This window comes from Diadema setosum, chromosome 11 (assembly GCF_964275005.1).
Source record: "Diadema setosum chromosome 11, eeDiaSeto1, whole genome shotgun sequence".
Lineage (NCBI taxonomy): Eukaryota > Metazoa > Echinodermata > Echinoidea > Diadematoida > Diadematidae > Diadema > Diadema setosum.
The window spans coordinates 35,042,490-35,064,666 of NC_092695.1; the positions used below are offsets into that span (position 1 = coordinate 35,042,490).

The window sequence follows — 22,177 nt, forward strand, 5'->3', positions numbered from 1 at the left end:
TCTTGCCATCCCCTCATCCCAACTCCTCCTTCACTATCAAAGAGCTTTCAGTACTTCATCCTTGCACTCTTTAGGGGGCCTCTGTCCCCCTTCTCCATCCTCATCCCCCCCCCCCCACACACATATACACACACACCAGAAGCGATTAGCATACAGGCCAAAGTGCATCCAATTTACTGACCCCTCCACTACTTTCTCTTCATTGACGTCGAGCGATGCGGGATCAATTTCTCGAGGACCATTTGCCCTACTCGCCAGAAATTTGGCGACGTTTTAAACGCCACTCGATTTTCAGTGCCCTTGATTGGCAAATTGACCCTGTTTCTTCAAAACTTGATTGCCCCTTTCTTGTTTTGCAGGAAATTCAATTAGTTTCAAATTGTTTGGTGTGAATGACAATGTTGCCAAGGAATGCAACTTGCAAGTGTTTTCTGTATAAAGGAAAATGTCTTTTCTTCAAAGTATTGACAAAAGAAAACAACAAATATTTATGAAAATTTGAGGGAATGTGACCAGTGACCACAGATTTGTGACTTTCAAATGTCAGATCATCTACTGTGACAGTGAGATATTTCACAGCATAGAAATATTAGGGAGATTTTGTGGTCCACAGCACGGGTGCCAAAACGTTTATGTGCATATATTTTGAGGACGCATTCATATATGTGTATTTTTACAATACTGCAACCAAAAGTGTGACATTGTACTACAAATTAAATTCCACTAGAATGACCTCAATATAAGCTTCATTTTAATGAATAGTGACTTCTTGATATTCAGGGTTGTACAGAGAGATAGTGCACAAAAAAGCTCTGTAAAAAATTAAATCAGAAAAATGTTATTTTGTGTACATTCCTATAGGGAAATCCATTGAAAATGCTTGGTGTCCTATGTAACATCCGTTACATAGAATGTTGAAAATGATTTTAAACACATATTGTTGATCACAAAATATTTATAAACTTGATTTGTTAATAATGTAACTAATGTATTGTGATAACAGTGCAGAATTTTACTGTTTGTACTTATTTAGGCATTTTCCAAATATGCATAACGCGTGTCGCAACGCGCGTCGCGATTGGACACTAAAGAGAAAGAGGCAAATAGTTTCTTCCCAAATATTTTATATAATTTATATTCTTTTCTTTTGGATACCTATCCTGGAAAGGAACTCAGAAAAATCAGAAAGGCCAGTAAATAGTATTGGAAATGTACAAAATAAAAGATCAAATCTTCATGTGTAACGGTGGTTACATTGGACACCAAAAAATTGCTGATTTACCATTGTTACTTTTGACATAAAGATGTAAATATTTTGGAACAAAAGTCATATATTTTTCATCCCCCATTGAGCTCATTAAAACAGCAAAAATGCATTGATTTTCAGAATTCCGATCAACCTTTTCGAGGATCTCTGTGTAACGGTTGTCGCGTGGACACCAAGCGTAACACGCGTTACGCACTGTTTATAATGGCATTTTAGGAATGAAAAAGGTTTATTAACAGGATTTTCTTTACATGTCATTCCAAATAGGCACGTTCTGGAATAAGATCAGTCAAAAACACTTATAGAAATATATAATTTAGTTGAGTATGATGCATTTGATCTTAGGGGTACTAATCATGTCACAAATTTGGTGTCCTAAAATGGCCAATTTTTAAGGCATATTGTTTAAAATATACATGAAAAATGTAAGGTTTCATATGATTTTATCTCCACTATCTCTCATATATGTGGGCTACATATCCTGAAAGTTTTAAGTCTTAATTATGTTTAATTTTTGAATTAGGGCTAATCAAACTTAATCACCTTAAATCTCTGCAGTATTGTAAAAATACACATATATGTTCAAAGATACACATCTAGAAGATACACATCTAGAAAAAATACATCAAGGTGAGTTCAATGATTGCGTAAGAGTTCCACTCTAATTGAAATGCAACTTTCAGCATGTTCCTCACATAGCTTTCTTGCTCATGTTGTCGTCTGTTGCTGGGGTAACATCCAAATTTCCATTATCAACAAACAGGACAAAGTTAGAGACAAGGATTCATCATCATTGAATCAATGGACGGGCATACTATTGCTGAGGTGTCTGGAGCGGAATCTCAATTATCACTTCTTCTTTCTTTTTTTAATGAATACCTAGAACCAGAGGAATTTGCAGTGGTTACATGGAGTAATCATATAAAGACATATCTTACTCAAACTTCTATCAGTTTTGATACCTTTACTTTATTCCATCAAGTACAATTCCCCACCATGGACTGTGATGATTAGAGTAGAATCCAAAGAAACAGGATGATAGTCATTCCATTAGAATCAAACGTCAGTTTATGAAGAGATGAAATGTCAAATGGATGGAACAGTGATTTTGGTCGCAGCCATCTATTCAAATTAGATGGATATTGATGTCCCATTCTCACAAGCCTCCCACTGTTCTGTGTTTTCCTTAAATAATAAAATAATTCCTTTATTATGTTACTCTTCATTAGCAATCCCCTCAGACCTACAAATACTGTGAATTCCTTTCAGAGCACTTTTAACTCTCCTCCCCGGCGAGAGATTGCTGTTGTAAATAAAGTTGGTTATAATTGATGAAAAAAAAAAACCTTCTAGAACAGTTGATGTGTTGTTTGTTGAGTACAAATAGACTTTTTTGAGCTGTCAGCATGCTGGCCTGATGGTCCCCTGAGAAAACCATCACTATTATATAAGTGGTAGTGACATGAGCAATTTGAAATTGCACGTTCTAGATCAGCTTATAGCCGTTGTTTAGTTTTTCATGTCTTTTGTAACTTTTAGTTTTAAATGGACTCGTCTGTCGAGTTTGAGTAATAACTTTTCAGAGAAAACTCATGGAGCAAACTCCAGGCATATGCTCGCGTGAGACTGTGGAACTGTTTGCTTTGCTATACAATGTTATTACCATTCTCTGTCTCATACTACTACCAGTCTTCTCTTCTTTTGTTTTTCATTCTTCATCTTTGCATTCTGTACCTTCCCTCGATCCGTCTATTCTTCAACCTTCTCTCCATCCATGGTTTTGATATAGCCACAGTTTCCCGCCTGCCGGGATCATGTGATTATTAGCAAAGTCATCGAGGCCTTCTGCGTGGTCATATTGGGGGGGGGGGGGCTGCAGTTTTTGCGGCGATGCGTGTTTCTGGGGTAATTGTTGGGAGGCAATACGCTCCGACCCAGATCTCGCGCGCTCGATCCGTCACGTTATAGCGTCTCGGTGCACGGGCGGCAATTCCCCACCGGGCTTCCCTCTTTTTCTATTAGCTAGACTGGCACACTCTGGTGAGCTAGGGTTACAGAACAATTCTTACTGTTGTTGAATTGTTATTTGTGAATGTATATATAGAGATAGGCAGAAAGAGTGAGAGGATGAAAGAGAGCTATGGAGGGAGGGAGAGAGAAACAGGGCACTACGATGAGCAAATTTAGCTAGAGTTCGGGCAATTTCATCTTTTCATCTTTGTAAAGCATCCTTAATAATTGAGTGAAATGGATGCTCATGTTCTGGTATCTTAGCTAGAGTTTGGGCAATTTCATCTTTGTAAAGCATCCTTAATAATTGAGTGAAACGGATGCTCATGTACTGGTATCTTTGATTCTACCATGTGCAATTTCTAAATCAAGCGACGACTAAGCCTGGTGAGCTTAGCTGTTCTATAGCATCTGTCATCTGTGCATCGTAGATTGGGTGTTCCACTTCCAAAGTGCCTCCAGTTCATAACTCTGCTGATTTTCAAGTTGTTTCACTGGAAGAGTTTGGGTGGGGATGGTGGTATGTGGTTGGTGCTGAAGGTTCAGATTATCTGCACAAAATCATTGAGTTTGCAGTAATTTAAGTAAATTAAGGTATTCTCATGGTCGGGTACATGTCACTTCTGGTAGCTGGAGTGAAACCAGACAGCTCACCTGTACATAGCGGAGCTAGAGCAAGAATTCAGTATATTGAATGTACATGGTGACACTGACCACATAGTACAGCGTTCACAAACTTGGAATGTCGGCATTCAGGATCTTCAATTTACTATTTTTTTCTGTACTATATCAATACAATTGTTTTGGCTATGAGAAATGTTAGGATGGATCATATCTGACGGTTTCCTGGAAATTCAAAGCCAATTACAGAAGAAAAGTGGACAATGTTGTCGCTAAAGTATGACGATTGATCAACTGTATGGCTCGAATTCACGAAGGTGGTACAATTGAAACCATAGTTTAAACCATGGACAATGTGTATGGAGCGCCAAGTGTCACAAGGCCTATTTCGTGACGCAATCAGTCATTTCTTCAATGAAATGTTGTCATATCTATGTTTTTATGCCTCTGCCACGAAGTGGTGCCGGAGGCATTATGTTTTCGGGTTGTCCGTCCGTACGTCCGTACGTCCGTACGTCCGTACGTCCGTACGTCCGTACGTCCGTCCGCTTTTGTTTACGCGATAACTTGAGTAATATTTACTGGAATTTTACCAAACTTGGTCCAAGTATGAAGTATGATGGGGCAACGATTTGATAAGATTTTGGGTGAAATCGGCTAAAGGTCAAAGGTCAAAGGTCAAGGTCAAATCATGAAATTGTATCGGTTTACGCGATAACTCAAGACTGTATGGAGCAAATTTCACCAAACTTTGTTGGAGGATGATGTATGATGGGACAATTACTTGACCAGTTTTTCAGTGAAATCGGACAGAGGTCAAAGGTCAAAGATCAAGGTCAAATCCTAAAATTTATCTGTTTATGTGATAACTCAAAACTGGATGAAGCAGCTTTTACCAAAAGTTCGTCCAAGGATGATGTATGATGGGACAATTAGTTGAGTAGATTCTAGTGACATTGACAAGAGGTCAAAGGTCAAAAGGTCAAGGTCAAATGCTAAAAATGTTGCTATTTCCCCCATATCTATGCAATGCCCGCAGTTATTTTCTTGAAACTTAGTGTAGACATGTACTACTGCATAGGGATTCTCCAGAGAGAGTTTCATGTCATAAGGTCAAAGGTCAAAAGGTCAAAGGTTAGGTGAAAATGTTGCAATATCACTTTTCTCGCAAATGGTTCAATGTATCTTCATGGAACATGGTACATATGCATGTACTGACTGGCAGGGATTATGTAGGGAATTTAGGGGTCATGGGTCAATAGTCAGGGGTTCAAAGGTCAAGGTCAACTCCTCAAAATGTTATTACTGTATTTCCCTCATACATGTATACTAGTATATGCAATGATTGCATTATTAGTTTTAAAAGTGTTTAATATATGTACATGTATTACTTGATGGAGATTCTCTTGGAAATTTCCAGCCAGAAGGTCAAAGGTTAAGGGTCAAAGGTCAGGTTTAAATGAAAAAAAAATATTTTGTACTGTAATTACACTCTTTCTTCATACCTTGAAAATTATACTCAATGCATTATAAACTTATAATAAGGTCGGTCAGAAGTCAAGTAAAAATTTTCAATTCCCCAAATATGTGTACCTGCACTCTTTAATAGACAATTATAGCAAACCCAGTTCGTGGAAAGTGAACATTCAAGATATTTCTGACAAACCTGTTATTTCGATATTTTGCCAGTTATGTGAAACTGTCATCACACATTGTCAAGACATTGTACTATACACCTATTGGGAGAATCACGCATTATGGCGGAGGCATCAGTCGCCGTAGCGACATTTCTAGTTTACTCCTGCCACCGCTCTCCCTGACCCTGAGTCACATAGATATGCATATATCCGACCATGAGACTAAGAATATCCTTGTCTTAGAACGATCATCAGTTCTTGATAAATTTGTTTTGTGTGATTCCATATGATAATTTTCTTGATATCTTACAGTGGATGAGGATGATGATAGATACCATTCTGTGTTCAGAGAAACAAAACAGAGGAAGGCACCTATAGTGCAAAGGGTCTCGCTATCTGTTTACTTCTGTGCAATGACTAGACAGCAAGCATCCAGTGTTCACGTGAGTGAAATGGAGCCAGACATAACTAGTTGAATGCACATTCATAGTGGAGGCAATGGGCCAGTTTGTGAGTATATTTACATCTATGGATGTATTTCCTCTGTTCAGGACCCAGTGACTACTTATTTCACCCACCTGTACACATAGTGGTTGTCAGGACAAGTCTTTGTTTTTAAGGTGTGCATGCAATTTGAGATTGTTGATAGCAAACTGGTCTATTTTAGGATTTGTGTATAAACACTTTACATTATCATCGTAAAACAGCTTGGCCATTCTCTGGTCCTCCACTTCACCCCCCTCCCCCACTCTGTCACACACACACACACACACACACACACACACTTTTCCGACTCTGACCCGCCTCAAGCAACCTGTCGAAAAGGTAGGCCAGCCGGCTGGCCCTTCATCTTTGCTAGAGAGCTGTCTCCTCCATCTTGAAAGCTTAAGAAGCTGTCTAGGGTGCAGTACTAATCGATGAAACACAATCTCCTTGTGCCATTGTTGGCAAACAGATGCACCTCTAAGAGCAGCTCCTCTTGTAATTCCTCCTTCTCCTCCTCCTCCTCCTCCTCTTTCTCCTTCTTCTCCTCCTCCTCTTCCTCCTCCTATTCCTCCTCCTCCTCCTCCTCCTCCTCTTCCTCCTTTCCTTCTCCTCCTCCTCCTCCTCCTCCTCCTCAAATTACCAGATTTTGGCATTATCCTGCAGAAAGGAAAAAGAGTGATGATAATCAGTGTTTATCTTTTTATCTTTGTATCAGCTTGTTTGCAATAGTCTTCATTCTTGTGCCTTACATTCTCTTTTTCAACATTTGCCATTCCATCAATAACTTGTTAATGTTTCTCTTTCCTCCTATCCTTGTATTTCATCTCTCTCTCCTTTTCTATACTATCTATCTTTCGTAGTTGCCATTTTCTTTTCTCACCTTCTGATGCAATTGCAATGTCTTGAAGTTAAATGTTTGCAGTAATTCTTTCAGTAGTTTAACATCATGCTAAGATTGCAAGATTAGCTGGATGCTAAATATGAAATGGTTTCCCAAAGGAGATAAAAATGCCATTAAAAGCCTTATTAAAACCATCTTAAAGAGAATAGACCCATTTATTGCCATCGCTTAAACCTGTTGCTTCTCTACATTGCATTCTTGTTCCACTTTTCCTCCTCCTTCCTTGTCTTTTTTAAGGAGTGGACCCTTGTTGAACGAGGAAATAGATCCTCATCCTAGCCTTGTCTATTGTCTCTATTCATTATACCACCTGCCATTTCAAGGGACATCCTAGTAAAATGCTTTGAACCTTTCAGACTGATTACAGCGCTTGCATGTAAACCAGTTCAGAAGTGTGTTTCTTGTTGAATAGTCTCGTTCCTCAGAGATGCTTCTCAAATCGAATTTGACCTGTCTTGATCTGAATGTGTTTGCCAATTAAGGTTTGTGTGATTGTTGGAGCATGTTTGTTACTAGTATCTGAATGGTGTGACCTTTAAAGGAAACCACAACCCAAATGTAAGTTTGGATATAGTGAAGGCGGCAGTATTAGTAGAACACATCAGTGAAAGTTTGAGAAAGATTGGAGAGTCCATTTAAAAGTTATGATTCTTTTTTATTTTTTTTTTTGGTATTTTTCTGCTGGATAAGGAGATTACCACACTTCATGATGTCATTTTGGACAACATTTTAAGAAAATAAGAGAAGTCCATGAAATTTCTTCATGAAAAGTACACATTCTATCAACTTGTCATCGACATATCGCTGTAGATTTTGATTCCTCCAGGTAGTATGCTAAAAGCGTGCAAATTAAATCTGTTCAACTGCACTTACTTGTGAAAATCACGGAGAGAATAGATAGAGCTGAAGAAGTGACTCAGATGAGTCACGAAACCGTTCTCTCCACGATTTTCACAAGTACGTCCAGTCGAACAGATTTAATTTGCACGCTTTTGTCACTGACCTGTTAAAGGTAATATAATTTCCCTCGCTCTCTGAAAGAGGAAAGTCAGGTGCTCTTGTATCATGCTCTTGTATCATAACTTTTTAATTGATTGTCCAAGTTTCCTCAAAACTTCACTGATGCATTCTTCTAATTTTGCTGCTTTCACTCAATCCACATTATAATTGGGCTTTGGTTTCCTTTAAAACACATCTGAGGAATTGGTTTAGATAAGCTAAATCTTCACTTGCTTCCGCTGATAGACTGCACATTCTTTAGGTAGATGTGTATAGTGTGTATAATTATGTACACCTGTACTCTTGCGAGCATGTTCTCCTGGAGCTGTGTGATTAATCAATGACAGGGCATGGAGTTTGATGCGCAGCTTGTACATGGAACATCAGCAGTTTGCTGTAGGCAAGGAGCCTCAATGCAGTGTCTGCGCACAGCGTTACTTCAATATGTATGACATTGTAGCAACGTGATTAAAAACAAGTTTTAAATCCAATGTGAAACTGCTCTTGTTCAAACATACCACCTTTCATTTCAAGGTGCATCCCTGCCTCAAAACCTTTTCCCCGTGGGACCATCCACAAGTGTGTCTGAATCCTCTCCCAGGCTTTCCCCACTCGTCAGGCACTCATGGCTGGAGAGCTCGGCTTTAACTGCCTGGGAATTTAGCCGGGACCGGGAAAGTTTTCATTTCATCAGCTTCTTCTCTGCAAATGCCAGGCTTGCGCCGACAAGATTTGATTTCATCCAGCTTTTCTTTCTTTTTCTTTTTCTGTTTTTTCTCCGCGGGAGCAGAGCGGGGGTTAGAGACTGCGATAGATCTCAGCCGGTGGGAATTAATGTAGTGGCATGTTTTGTTTTGTGGTTGCTGTTATTTCTCTTAAAGGGAAGCGGAGATGAGGATGCGTCTCGAGTGTACCGGTGGGTTTTCGGCTCGAAGAGGAGTCTTGGAGCACATTTGGCAGGTGGAGGGAGATGAAGACATCTTGATGCATCGCTGTGCTTGATATGGTGTAATGAGTCACTTTGGTTGGGGTGAGGGTTTGGGTAGAGGGGTGAGGGTTTGGATAGAGGGGTGAGGGGTAGGATGGAGGTTTGGAGTAACGGGTGTTTGGGGGATTCAAGATGTCTCTGTATCTCTGTGATGAATTTGAACGGTGATGGATTTATGCACAGTGCATCGTTGGCATCAAGTGGTTGCTGTAGTCTTTCACAGTGAGCAACTCTGGAAAAAATATAAGGGCTCTGCTGTTACACAAACACTGAAAATCAATCAGGATTACATTAAGGACCATCTTATTGTAGGACATGACCTTTGATTTGAAAAAGTAAAGTATGTTTCCATGACTGTCTCTCTGTTATCTTTTTACCGTTTGATGCTTGTACTTGAAACTATATGCGTGCCTCTTGCGTGTATTTGACAAAAATTTGCATAATTGAGACTTTCAGTGGTTTGGGCATGAGTCAGTATGTATGAGTTTACGAGTGGGAGGGGAAATTGAAAAGGCATTAAAGTGCTTCCACATCTTCACAATCGTGCATCATCCAAAGACGTGAGACAAATTGCTCCCAGCTAGGAAGGATATCATGCAAAGGCTTTTAAGTTGTATGGTTCATACAACATTGGTAGTCAGATATGTAATGCTTGCTTGTGGTTCTTTTCTTGTTTTTTCCAACATCATTTTTAAGTCTGAATCTGCAGACATAAAAAAAAAGTAGGTTAGCTGTATGAACTTTGTGCCTGCCAGAATTTTCTTGAGTTGCCATGGTTACAAGTTATACACACTAACACATACACGCACATGTACACACATGATTCTTATCCTCCTTTATGCGAGTGTGTGGCCTTTATGGGCAGTCCACATAAATGTCAGACTCATGGTAAGGTCATGAATACAGGGAGACATGTGTAATCAAATCTTAACCCTAATCCGTCATTAAATGAGACCAAATAAAACCCCTATTTGGTCCATCAAATCAAATGAAACCCACACTCCACTCAGCCCTTTTTTTTCTGTTGTTGGCATTCTACAGACTTGTATGCCCACCAAAAAGTGCAACAAGATAGGCATCTTCATCCTTCCATAGTAGCATTTAGAACCATGCAGCAAAGGTTTTTCTTTCTTTTTTTTTTCTTTTTCTTTTTTGTAAATTGCAGCATACTGAAAAGTGCCTTTAATTTGTCAGTCCAGAATATTGTCGAGCATTATTTTACTTGAACATTTTGATAAGAAAAAAGGTGTAGCAGTGATTCAAAGATTGTGTTCTTGTCTGGTGTGTGTGTGTGTGTGTGTGTGTGTGTGTGTGTGTGTGTGTTTGTGTGTATGTTATTGGAATGAGATACATTCATGTCAGAATGCAGTCAGTTGCTTGTAATTACCTTTCCGGAAGGTAAACTAGCCTGAATGTTGAGCCTTAGTAAAAGAGAATGCAAAGGTTTTCCAGGAATTGTGCCTGAGTTTTAATCACCACCACACATGAATCACTTGCCATTGGTAACTTGAAGGCCAAACAGCCTCAGATGAGTCCAGACTCTAGGTTCCAGAGTTTGATCTACTTTGACACAGTGCTCCAACATTCATTTAAAGTTATATCAATCATCTTTATGACTATTTGCCCTTTCTGATTACCAGCGAGGATTCACATAAGAAGTCCTTTTTATCAAGAAAAAGAGAGGACACTAAAGTCAGTCCAAGGTTGATGCTGTCAGCTGTTGTAGTGCAGAATGCAGCCTCCCTAAAAAAAAAGAAGCAACATAAGAGTGCTGTTACTGATGACATTCCAATTACTGTTTCCAAACCATCAAGTTGTGTTTTAATGCCATCGTTGTTGCATAACAACATCAGGTGCCGCTGTTTGTCATCTAGATTTTAATCTCACCTGTCACGGCCTCTTTGCGCCGCTAATCTGTCTCCATTAATTCCTCGTTAGTGCGTCGCCTCGGTTCGTAGGCCCTCACATTGGATTACGCTGCGACGGAGGGGATGGAGACCCGCGGACTTTCTCCGTTGCAACAGTGATTAGAAAACGCCCCCTGTGCCAAAGGGTCATCGACAGATTGAAGTGTTGGAGTAATCATGGTTGAGACTTTCATAGCAGATCCTGCACTTGGCTCTTAATTTGATTAAGCGAAACAGAAGACTTTTTTTCCCCCTATTCCAGATTTCAAGAGGCTGTGGATGTTGGGATGGGTTTTATGTCTCTTTCTGACAAAAGTATTCAGAGGATTGGGAGATGGAAAAATAGAAAGAGATAGATTAAGGGAAAAAAAACTTTTGAGTGTCAAGAGAATGAACAAATTTTGTGAGTCGTATGGTGTGCATGATGCTGGAGACAGTCTGGATTGATTAATTTCCTCTCTAGGGGACAGACCGGAATGGAGTCCATGATTTGAGCAAAGACGAGATACATTGCAGGCAAGGAATTGTGATGGGAAGTGATGTCTTCTATTCTGATAAGATTCCGATATTTTGATACATTCTGATACGGTTTGGATACGTTCCAAACAGCAGGAGGATTTCACATCTAACCTAGATCTTACCACATGAAAGAGAGAGACAGACACACAGGCAGGCAGACACACAGACATACATCAGTGACCCTGGATTACAAAACCAACAAAAAGTCGCAAGACGTGGGTTTCTAGCTAAGGGCAGATTCTGAAACTGCAGACTCTAAGCTTTAAAATTATGTATAACTCAATTGGAATGGACTCTCCTGACCTACCTAAATATTGGAAAGAAAGCACACATAGTGTGAACTGAGAAAAGAGGCTCTGAAGTATAGGGTCTACTCAAGCACTTGATCTTTACACAGCAGCGGTAGCTGTGCAGTGAATGAGACAAAAAGCAGGATGTAAACCAGAGTAGCAACAACAATGAAGGGATTATCAGATTCAGCTGAAATTGAGCATTCATTATTAACACATTATTCCATGATTAGTGCCAACTTTCAATGCAGTAGCATTATCTTTTCAAAAGTTACTAGAGTTGAAAGGGAAGAGTGTGCAAAGAATTTTCAAAAAATGAAAAGGGGCCTCTATAAAGACACACCTGATTACACTACTCTACAAAAAGGGTTATAGAAAAACTTCTGGAAGCACACTTTCCCATTCATTTTATGATCCCAGACTTAAGTATAATGTTGATGAAGAATAACTCTTTCAGGAAATATGAAAAATTTAAGATTGACTTGGTTGACCCATTTCACCTTTTTTGAGTCCTCTCGTAAAATGAAAGGGTTCAACTTTTTGTTGATTTAGCGATGCACAGTCACATGTATACAGATGGACAGATTGGCAAATGTGAGAGGCTTAAAGAAAGGATTGCAGAAGAAGAATTTGTGAAGGGGATCAATTTTACTGTCTTGCTGTTTTGGTTATAAATCATTCAAAGTGCCCAATTTGTACATTGAACCCTGGAGCAATACGGCACTCATGTGCCACTGGAGTGACGAAACCTTGTATCTCAAATTTTGGTGAACTTTACTTTCTTGGCTTAATTGTCAGATAATGAGTTAAGTGATGTCCTGTCCAAAACCTAGCTGTCTTACCCCCAAGCTGATGCTGCCACGGCATGTCAAAGGAAAGGTGATCCCATTTGTTATGGTGCTTTAGCCACCATGTTTTTTTTTTTTTTTTTTCTCCTGAACATTTTTGACATTATTGAGATAGAGGTTTTGTTGCCCTAACAGCAAATAGCCTCCATTTGCTGTTGGGGCTACAAAACCTCTGCATTTGGACTACACCTTTTTGTACAATGCAAAGAACATTACTGAAACTTGCAAAAAAAAAAAAAAAAAAAAGTTTCATGGTATGACATTACAAGCATATACTGTGGCTGATTTATCTCCCCCTTTTTTCTTTTTTTTTCTTCTTTTTTTTTGCTAGAAAGGGGGGGGGGTGTAAGAGGGACCAAGAGTATCACTGCATCCCCCTGTCACCACCACAACATTAATCCCATGAAAAATAAATTGCTCCGCTGATGCACTTGATGTTGAATGGTTCAATTCGTCTTCATCCAGCCACAGAGTATGGTGCCTCAGGGAAAATTTGTCCTTCTTCCCTACTCCTCCACTGCCCCTCCTCCATGCACACACACACACACACATGCAAACACACACACACACACCAGACTGGAATAGTTAGTGTTTGTATGCATTTGTCCCTTTCAAAGGAGGTCGATCAGTTTATTTGCCCTTTTCTCCCGCAATCAAACACTGCCAGCGCTTGGTGCAGACAGGCATGATTTATGCGACCCCATTTCTCCGTATCCACCCTGACATGCCCACATTCGTGGAAGTGGCCCGTACGTAGCGCAGGACAAATTGCCATCAGTGGCAATTTGCGATTCTTCTCGTAGACTTGTCAAGGTGTACATAGGTGGACAGGGCCTGTGTGAAAAGATTCAGTCTTACTCCGCACCTGATCAGTGTTGGCAAAGTCCATGTCTTTTCTTTTCTTTTTTTTGTCTCTTTTTTTAACATTAATTCCCAGGATGGTAGTCTGAAATCTAATGAGTAAGCTTGTCACGTTGTAGCTCTGATGTGAGCTCACTCTGCTATTTTGTTGCTTGTATCACATCATTACCCTTTAATCACTCCTACATCTGTAGATTACTCCTGAATTTATGCAGTTTCGTGGCATTTTAAGGAGTCCAAGATGCAAGATGGATGTGACAGCAAGTTGTGAGCAAGGAGGATCAATTCCTCTTCGATGCCATGACCGTGAAATGTTCAGGCAGATCTCCTGATCTCCTTGACGTAGAGACAAAAAAAAAATCAAGAGAAGATGTGATTCTGTGACTCTTTTCAGGACACAGTCATACATGTTGAATGGCTTAGAGAACTCAGTATGGGATTGTTATGTTCACAGTGGGGATTTTTGTTTGTTTGTTTGTTTGTTTGTCATGTAGGAAGCAGTAGGTTGGTTGGCTGCTGTGAACATCAAACTGCATCTCTTTTTGCAGCCATAGAAAAAGAGTGATGGGTTTTGATTAATCAGTGGTAGCATGAGCTAATACTCAATTCTGTACTCTGCAGATGTGTGAAATACTTATATTGACTTTCTCAGAAAAAGTTGCAGGTTTCATTTTACATGTTTATTTTCCTGTTGTTTGTTTGTTTGTTTGTTTACAGATGTGACAACAACAAGTATACCCTCCGGTATCTCCAAACGCTCGCCAGGATCAAGTCGAGGAAACGAGAACGGGAGCCTCTGGGCATGAGGGCAGACGAGGTAGAAAATGGGGATGGGGAAGATGAGGAAGGCGATGGTCGGCCTCGGGATGTGGGAGAGGATGAAGGGGATGACGGAGACGAGATGGTCCTCCTCAGGGATTCGGCAGCTCTCGTCGACAGCGATGACTCTGAGACGGAGATCGCTCCCCTTTTATGATGTCAACCCTCTCTGTCTTGGCTGATATACTGAGATGTTTGCGAAGGACTGAGGACACTGCACTAGCTATGGATGATGCAACCCCCATCGTCTGTTGATCCACAACAGTTTCTTCCAAACTCCGCATGGACACGTGCAGATTGGTCTGGCCTGATTTCTGTGAAGCACCATCAATCTCTGCCGCCCTCCCCTAAACCGCGGAACGTCCTCTTCTAGAGTTTATGTGGAATAAGATGCAGAGAAATGGAGTCATCAGATTAAGTGGATGGAGGTTGCTCAGATGGAGCAATCTCGGAAGAATACCCTAGTGCCTTGGAGATGCGAGATCGTCAATGTTTGTTACCCTTTATCACCCAATCTGCCTGTGGCTACCCCTCCCAAAAATCACTGAAAACGTGCCCGCAGCCACCTCCTCATGAAAATCACCGAACCCTCAACGACTGCCCTTCTGTTTGTATGTATGTGTGTCGGGTGCAGAGGTGTGAAATGTGTGTTTTTCCTGATATGGTTTGTATCAACCCTGTATCATCTTTCCCTGCAAGTTAATCAATATAAATACACAACTGACTTGTCCAAATCCACGCCAAGGTGTGAATGCTACTGCATCCTTCAGTTGATATATGTTGACATTGAAAAAAAACCTTGTGATGCTGATGACTTGCATGTAGTCTGCTTGTCTGCAGGATATCTGCTCTCTCTTTCCTCCATATTTCTCTCTTCCTCGTTGCCTCTCTACCTTATCCTTATCTTTCTCTCCTGGTATTTCATTTGTCTCATCTTACACTTGGAAAACATGCTAACTTGAAGTCAAAGATTACATGTTGTTTGTGGAATAATAAATCAGAGCTTGGCAATTTGAAGTCACATTTGGGAAACTCATTCTATAGGTAGTAGTGAGCTATCTACAAAACTATATGGTCCAATGAAATGGTGTACCAAGCAAACGTTGGGGGCAAAACTACTCCGGTAAGTGTTTGTTAGTACTGGAAAGAGTAGAATTATTGTAATGAATTGGGCAATACTGCTCCAGGAATAGGCTATTTGTACTGAAAAGAGTAGAATACATATAATGAATGGGTTAAAAGTTGTGACCAAGATTAACAAACAACATATCAGGGGGGCATTATGAAGTGTTTTGTCTGACAAGTTGGTCAGACAAATTTGCTCTCAGCCAATCAGATGCAAGGATTTCAGTAGCTTATAACAGTTTGTCAGAAAAATATCTGACTAAATTCCTCATGAAATGCCCCCTCCCCCCGAGTTTGGGGTTCTAGCAAATCCATAAAATGGTATTTTGTCTGCAGCTGCATATACTCTCATTGATCATGCAAGAGCAATTTACCTTTGAAAGAACCTTCCATCTGTTTTGAACACCAAAATATGAGTTGAAAATATCTCAAAGAGAGTGTGAAATAGGATCTAACGTTTTTACTACATCTGAACAAGGAGGTTGAAGAGATGGAGTAACAACAGAGTTATTCCCTTTGATCTATGTTTGAAGCTGCTGCTCAAAAATATTTGAAGCATGTGCCAAACAGGATCTGCCGCGCCGATACGAAGACAATTGACTCGTGTCTCATTGCATAATCACCAGCCACTTTCAAAGGAAGATATGTCTTTGTGATGGTAATTACTTTTCGCTATCCTTTCTTATAAAAGCTAGGTGGTACAGACACGAGGATGCGCGAACAGAAATTGAAGAAAAAATGCTGAAATGAAAATGAAAATTACTCGACTGGGCATACACGGGCACTAATCTGATATATCTATCAATAAAGAATTATACTTCAAGATTATTACATGTTAGTTTCATTTGGGGAAATTAAGTCGAAAAGTAATAAAACCAGCTTTCCAGGATGGTACAGTTTTAAACATTTTCACATAATACAGCTCTGATTTACACTTTTGCGCAAATTTCTGAATGGAATTTACTTTTGTTTTACATGCTTTATTATCAAGTGAAATTTCATTTCATTTAATAAATAGATAAGCAAAATATGGCCAACATTATGATAACGTTTAAAATGAATCTTCAGATTGCTCAGCAAGACGGCAGCTTGGAACATCGATCATCAAAGGCACAAGTGCACCTGTGGAATTCTTTTGTACATCAATAGAAATCTGACAACTGTTTGAATAAATTACAGCCAGTTGGAACTCCATGTATAAAACCTCCTTGATCTGAAGCAGGTGTATATATTTTTTCTCTCTCTTTGAAATATCTTTCTAGTTGACAATTTCTGTCTGAAACAAATTGGGAGCGTTCTGCGAGAGAAAAATCAAAGCAGGTGAAATCGACATTGGCTATCTCAGGTTACTCTGAGGATGTAAGTAATCACTTGTGCATATCAGGAGGATTTTACCTTTGTTTATTATCTTTTGTGCTCGGCATACTCCACTCGACCATGCGAGACATCAATACTTTTGTCCGCTGCTTCTGGGCTGGAAGTTTGTATCGAATGAGATAACTGCATCGACACCTGTTGTCTGGGCCAGAGTGAGGACCCTGCCTTGCAGAGTTGGTGGTGCATTTTGAATGAGATCATGTGATCTTGCCTCCATGAAGGCTTACAGGTGGAGTTTGCAAGGTGGTGTAGATCTAATCTTTAAATGCTATCATTATACCCCCGCCAAACGAAGTTTGAAGGGGGTATATAGGAATCATTATATTTATTATACGAAACATAATCTTGATGCTATTGAAATGCAATTTATGAGCTGCAAGAGAAATTCTGTGATGCTCTTTGTCTTTTTATGGGAGCATTTTATGAGGCATTGTTTCCTGCACCAACTTCATTGTCAGTGAAAATTTGTCACCACAAAATCATTCCTCAATTTTTTCTCCAAGTATGTTTTCCAAAGAGAGAGAGAGAGAGAAAAAAAGACAGAATGGTCATAGAGCAAACAAATACTTTTGCAGCATTGTACCAAGAATAGTCTTGTCTCTGTACTAAGTAGCAATACACACACACACACACACACACACAAAAACACTCTTGTGCTTCTCTAAGAATGACATATCTATAGAGGATGCACAAAAGTCCTGTAGATTTAACAACTCCCATTTTGTAACTTTCAGATATTTTTTGGTATGGGCAGCAGTGTAATGGTCCTCTTTCAGGTGTCATTGTACTTTATAAAGACTTCCATGAGGATCATTAATGATGAGTATATGACAATAAATAACTGTTTTGTAAATTCATTCTTGTGTTGATTGCTTATCATTCTTCTGAGAGTAATGTGTTTGTGTGATTTTAGGAAATCTCAAATTTAGGAAATTTATGTGTGTTTATGTGTGTGTGTGTGTGTGTGTGTGTGTGTGTGTGTGTGTGTGTTTATATGTGTGTGTGTGTGTGTGTGTGTGTGCGTGTGTGTGTGTAGAATCTCATATGTCAACAGAGAGAAAAAGAAAACACAAAAAATAAACAAAAACAACAACCAAAATACCTGATAGTGGAAACATCACATACATGTCCAAAGGTGAAATGTAAAGTAGCAGATTTGTAGAGATTTGAACACAAGACAGACATACATGGCTGTTTAAAAAGACTATAGGTCATTTTCTTTGGTGTTCTATTGGTATATGTTTCTATAACAAAGACTTATTGGTCATATCGTTTTACAATTGTCTATGTGAATACACTGCAGATGTTTCCCTTTTCTACATTTTTTGTGTAATTTACGTCATGGCTATAAACCTCCCTTGCAATTAAATGGAAAGTCAATTTCTTCATAAAAAATCGAGGAAATTTGATTTCAGTCTTGTATTGCAAATGACAAATGAGAAACTCTATACATGTACATTGTAATAGTGATATCACAGGCATATAAACAAGCTTGACATTTTGAGGTCAAAGGTGCTTAAAAGTTTGTTGCTGTGCAGAAGTCTAGACTGTAACTTCTTACTTTTTTTCAGTTAATTTCACATTTAAATTTCCGTTCCAGTCTTTATTCTCCATTTTGAACACAATGTTAAACAAAAATATATTCTCAGATCACAAGACATTCATCATAAATACAATTTTGACATACAACATACTTGTTGAAAATCCAGCATTTAATAAAAAATCTGACACCTTTGCTTCGAATTTTGCATTTCTCAGAACACAATTTTGTACCACAACTCGTAGATAATTAAACCAGTACAAATTGAAACATATCAAGTTTTTGAGGACTTGTTGCTTTGTTTTCAGTTTTGTCAAAGTCTTTTATGAAGGTTTCTTTTGCACGTGCCCTTTTAAAAGGGTATCACACTTTGATATTCAATATAAGAACACACACAAAGAAAATTCCTTGTTTTATCTTTGATAAATAGCTCAACATATCATTAGTATTTGAAAATAATCTATAAAAGTACTTATTCAAAGACGAAATATAAAAATACTTATTTATCAATGTGTACTATAATGAATCTTGGATTGGAGTTACATATTCTATATCTATATGGAGAATATATGAAACAAATAAAAGGCACAGCAAAATGGCACATTACTACATGCAGCACCTTTTACCGAAGAAAATTTAGATTAATTCACGACCGTTAGTGACACTGCTGATAGCAAAAACTTCGCAGAATATAAATATATAAACCTGTGAAATCTGAACCTTCCAAGTGCAGAGTAATGAGCAAACATCTTGTTGAAAAGGCAGAAATCATGGTCTTTTGGCCATCATGAGTTCAGTGAAATCTTATCTGTGACCCACCGGTGGCATTTGAATAGCACGTGTCGAATTTCTCTCCAAATATCCTCTTCATTCAACAATAGCGCAGTAAAAAAATGGCCTTCATATTTTCCTCAATAATCTTCAAAATGCTTGTGGCGTTTTTTTTTCAAGTTTCCTCTCGCTTCTTACTAGGATCACTGAAGTTGGAAGTTAAAGGGGCATTCCAGACGATTTTCATAATAATTATTTGACACCCTGGAGTACATAAATCAAGAGCTCCATGTGTAGATTTGTAGAATTAAAGGGGCATTCCAGACGATTTTCATAATTTGACATCATGGAGTACATAAACCAACAGCTCCATGTACAGATTTGTGGAATTTATTGTGGTCCTTGAGCAGAGAAATCAATAACCCAAAACAAATTACACTGGACAGGGATGATGAGGTAGGAGCCACACATATTTCAGAAATGTAGCAATGTAATACCATTACAATATCCACGTGCTTAACAAGTTCACTTGTGTAGAATTATGCATGCGTATTTCTTTTGTTCGACATTCTTCTTTTGTTCGACTTCCTTGAGCCCCAATTCATGCATTCTCATAATGAGGATACATGTCATCATCCTCGTTCGTTGTGATTTGTTATAAATTTTGGAAACATTCTTATTCCTCATCCCAATCACTATAAATTTTGAAACTCTGTACCCAGTATAACCAATTTATAGTTGTTCATTATGTAAAAGTCTGAAAATCATCCGGAGGTCTCCTGTGAAGCTAAAACATTCTTGTAAGGACTCAATATTCATCTTGCACCATTTGGAATTTGCTCGCAATCTCTACCAGAAAACTCTATGAAGAATCTTGTCTGGCTGATGCGATTTGCCAGGATATCTGTTTTGTATTTTGTTTGTTTGTCTGTCTGTTTGTTTGTTTGTTTTTTTGTTTTGTTTTGTTTATTTGTTTGTTTGTTTGAGAGTGTTTTTTTTTTTTTGAGATCAAAAGTGTGAAATGATAAATATCGATGTACCCGACTTGTAATTCTGATGTGCCCTCTCCGTTCCGTAGTGGGCATGGTAGAACGCCAAGTAGTCGTGTTGAATCGCACGCAGAACAAGCTGCATACAATTCACTCTCGCCTGCGATGGATATTGCTATGGCCCAATTATGTTGTAATCGATGCAATCGAATGTAAAACATCATGCAGCAACCACGACCGGGTGGTAAGCTCTGAGATTGTAGTATTTCCGGCGTAGCCTTTTGGCTAATATTTCGCATTTTCATCGCTTCCTAACTGAAATTGTGTCATTACAGCATTATTTCACTCATTTCTTGTGCATTTGTGTACATTTTAGAGCAGAAATCAACAGTTTCGCAGGCATATGAGAACTATGTTTTTGTTTAAAGTCAGTGTTTTACCACACACACAAAACAAAACAAAAAAAAATCTGGTAAGATAATTTCACGGTTGTCATAGGATATTTGCAATAAATCTTAGTATGAAATACAATTTTACTCAAGTGTTCAGAGTATGAACATGACCAAAAAAAAAAATCTTGCAGGCTAATTTTGTGAGTGAAGTAGGCCTGTCATTATAAAATCAAGAACTTCAGCAACTTTTTCACTCTTGCCGACTCATCTGAGGATAAGAATCTACTTGGGAACAGAAATCTCTGGTAAGCATATATTTTTACGAAGAGAAACATGTAAACATGAATGAATGCATGAATAAATGCATGTTAATGAATGCTTCATAAAAAGATGTTTCTTTTTTCAGTCTTTTTATATTTGAATGTCTTTCAATTTTGACATGGACGTAACAGCTGAACTACTAAGTCCCCTTTAAGTTTTAAAAATACCTTCATGTAACTGCATTTTTGTGTACATTATTATTATATGCATGATGTATGAATGTTACGAATAAAATGAATGTAATACACTGTTAAGTAAAAAGGTGAATAAGTATATATGCATATACATATATATGCATATATGTGTAACTTCATTAATTCATTTTTGAAATGCAAATAAAATGTACATATATGTATGCTATGTGTGTATACACATGCATGTATGCAGTTTGCATTTTGTATTTGCAATTTTGGTATGTTTATTAATGTGTGCAAATGCAGGGGAAGCACAATGTTCTGAACACGTATTCCAATTTAATTGACTGCTATGCGTTTTTATTTTGACATGCTCGTTGCTGTCTTTTCTAATGAAGCGTCATGCGTGCTACCGACTCCTGCAAAGATCGATTTAAGCAACTACAATGTACTTTGACACATTAGTTAATTTGTTTTCTCTCGTATAAAAGGAGCTCCCTCTCTCCCGTTCTTCCTCTCTTTCTTTCTCTACCCCCCTCCTCCCCCCCCCCCCTCTCTCTCTCTTTCCTATGTTCTACCAGAATGTTGCCGATCACAGTTTTCCAAGCTTCTCTATATCCTTAGCTGTGAGCTGCTGCAGCTGATGGCTCGTGACTCGCACCATACAGTCCGCTGTCACTTGCTTGTCTGGTAACCCATTTCTACGAGGTTTCTACGAATGGTTTCTGTCTGTCTGTCTATCTCTAAACTTGTCAGTCTGACTGTAAACCTGTGAGTCCATCGGCAACTGTCCCTCTATATAACTTCTGATCAATCAGTGGAGAGATGCTTTTCTTTTCGCGCGCTTTCCCTCTCTTTCTCGTTTAATCATGATCTCTATCCACCCCTTCTCTCTCTCCCGGTCTGTCTGTCTGTCTGTCTATCTATCTGTCTGTCTGTCTTTTCTCTTTGTCTTTGTTTCCTTTTCTAATGTCTGTGCATGCGATGCAACTGACATTTCAAATTCCGGCTCGGCCCATCTTACATTCGTGAATACAGTATGTCCCGGCTAATTATATCTCACGGAACGACTCCAATTTCGTCGTTGGGGTTAATTCGATTTAACCGTGCGCGCGCGCTAAGTGAAAGAACACACGAGGAGACTTTCAGTACAGTTCTCTCACAGGGGGTTAAGATAAGCGAGTATTTTTTGTTTTGTTTTGTTTTGTTTATATCTGGCAACAGGGAAACTTTGACATATCTATTGTTGTTGTTGTTTTTTATTTGAGGGAAATGGGGCGCGAATGGCACAAGAGCGATGGTTTAAGGACCACAGCTTCCGGGTCTGTATGGGTGACGATACCCACACGTTCCGAGTAGATTTTGTTTATGTTCT

The 22,177-nt window shown here is 38.9% G+C and overlaps 1 protein-coding gene across 1 annotated transcript in view; it reads left to right on the top strand.

The window, feature by feature from the left end:
• LOC140235452 (periodic tryptophan protein 2 homolog) overlaps positions 1-14,310 on the top strand; it is a 79,259-nt gene extending 64,949 nt beyond the window's left edge. The window contains exon 18 of the mRNA XM_072315479.1: positions 14,052-14,310. Coding sequence (XP_072171580.1) covers positions 14,052-14,310 — 259 coding nt within the window. The remainder of the gene's footprint in view (positions 1-14,051) is intronic.
• Positions 14,311-22,177: the final 7,867 nt, after the last annotated feature.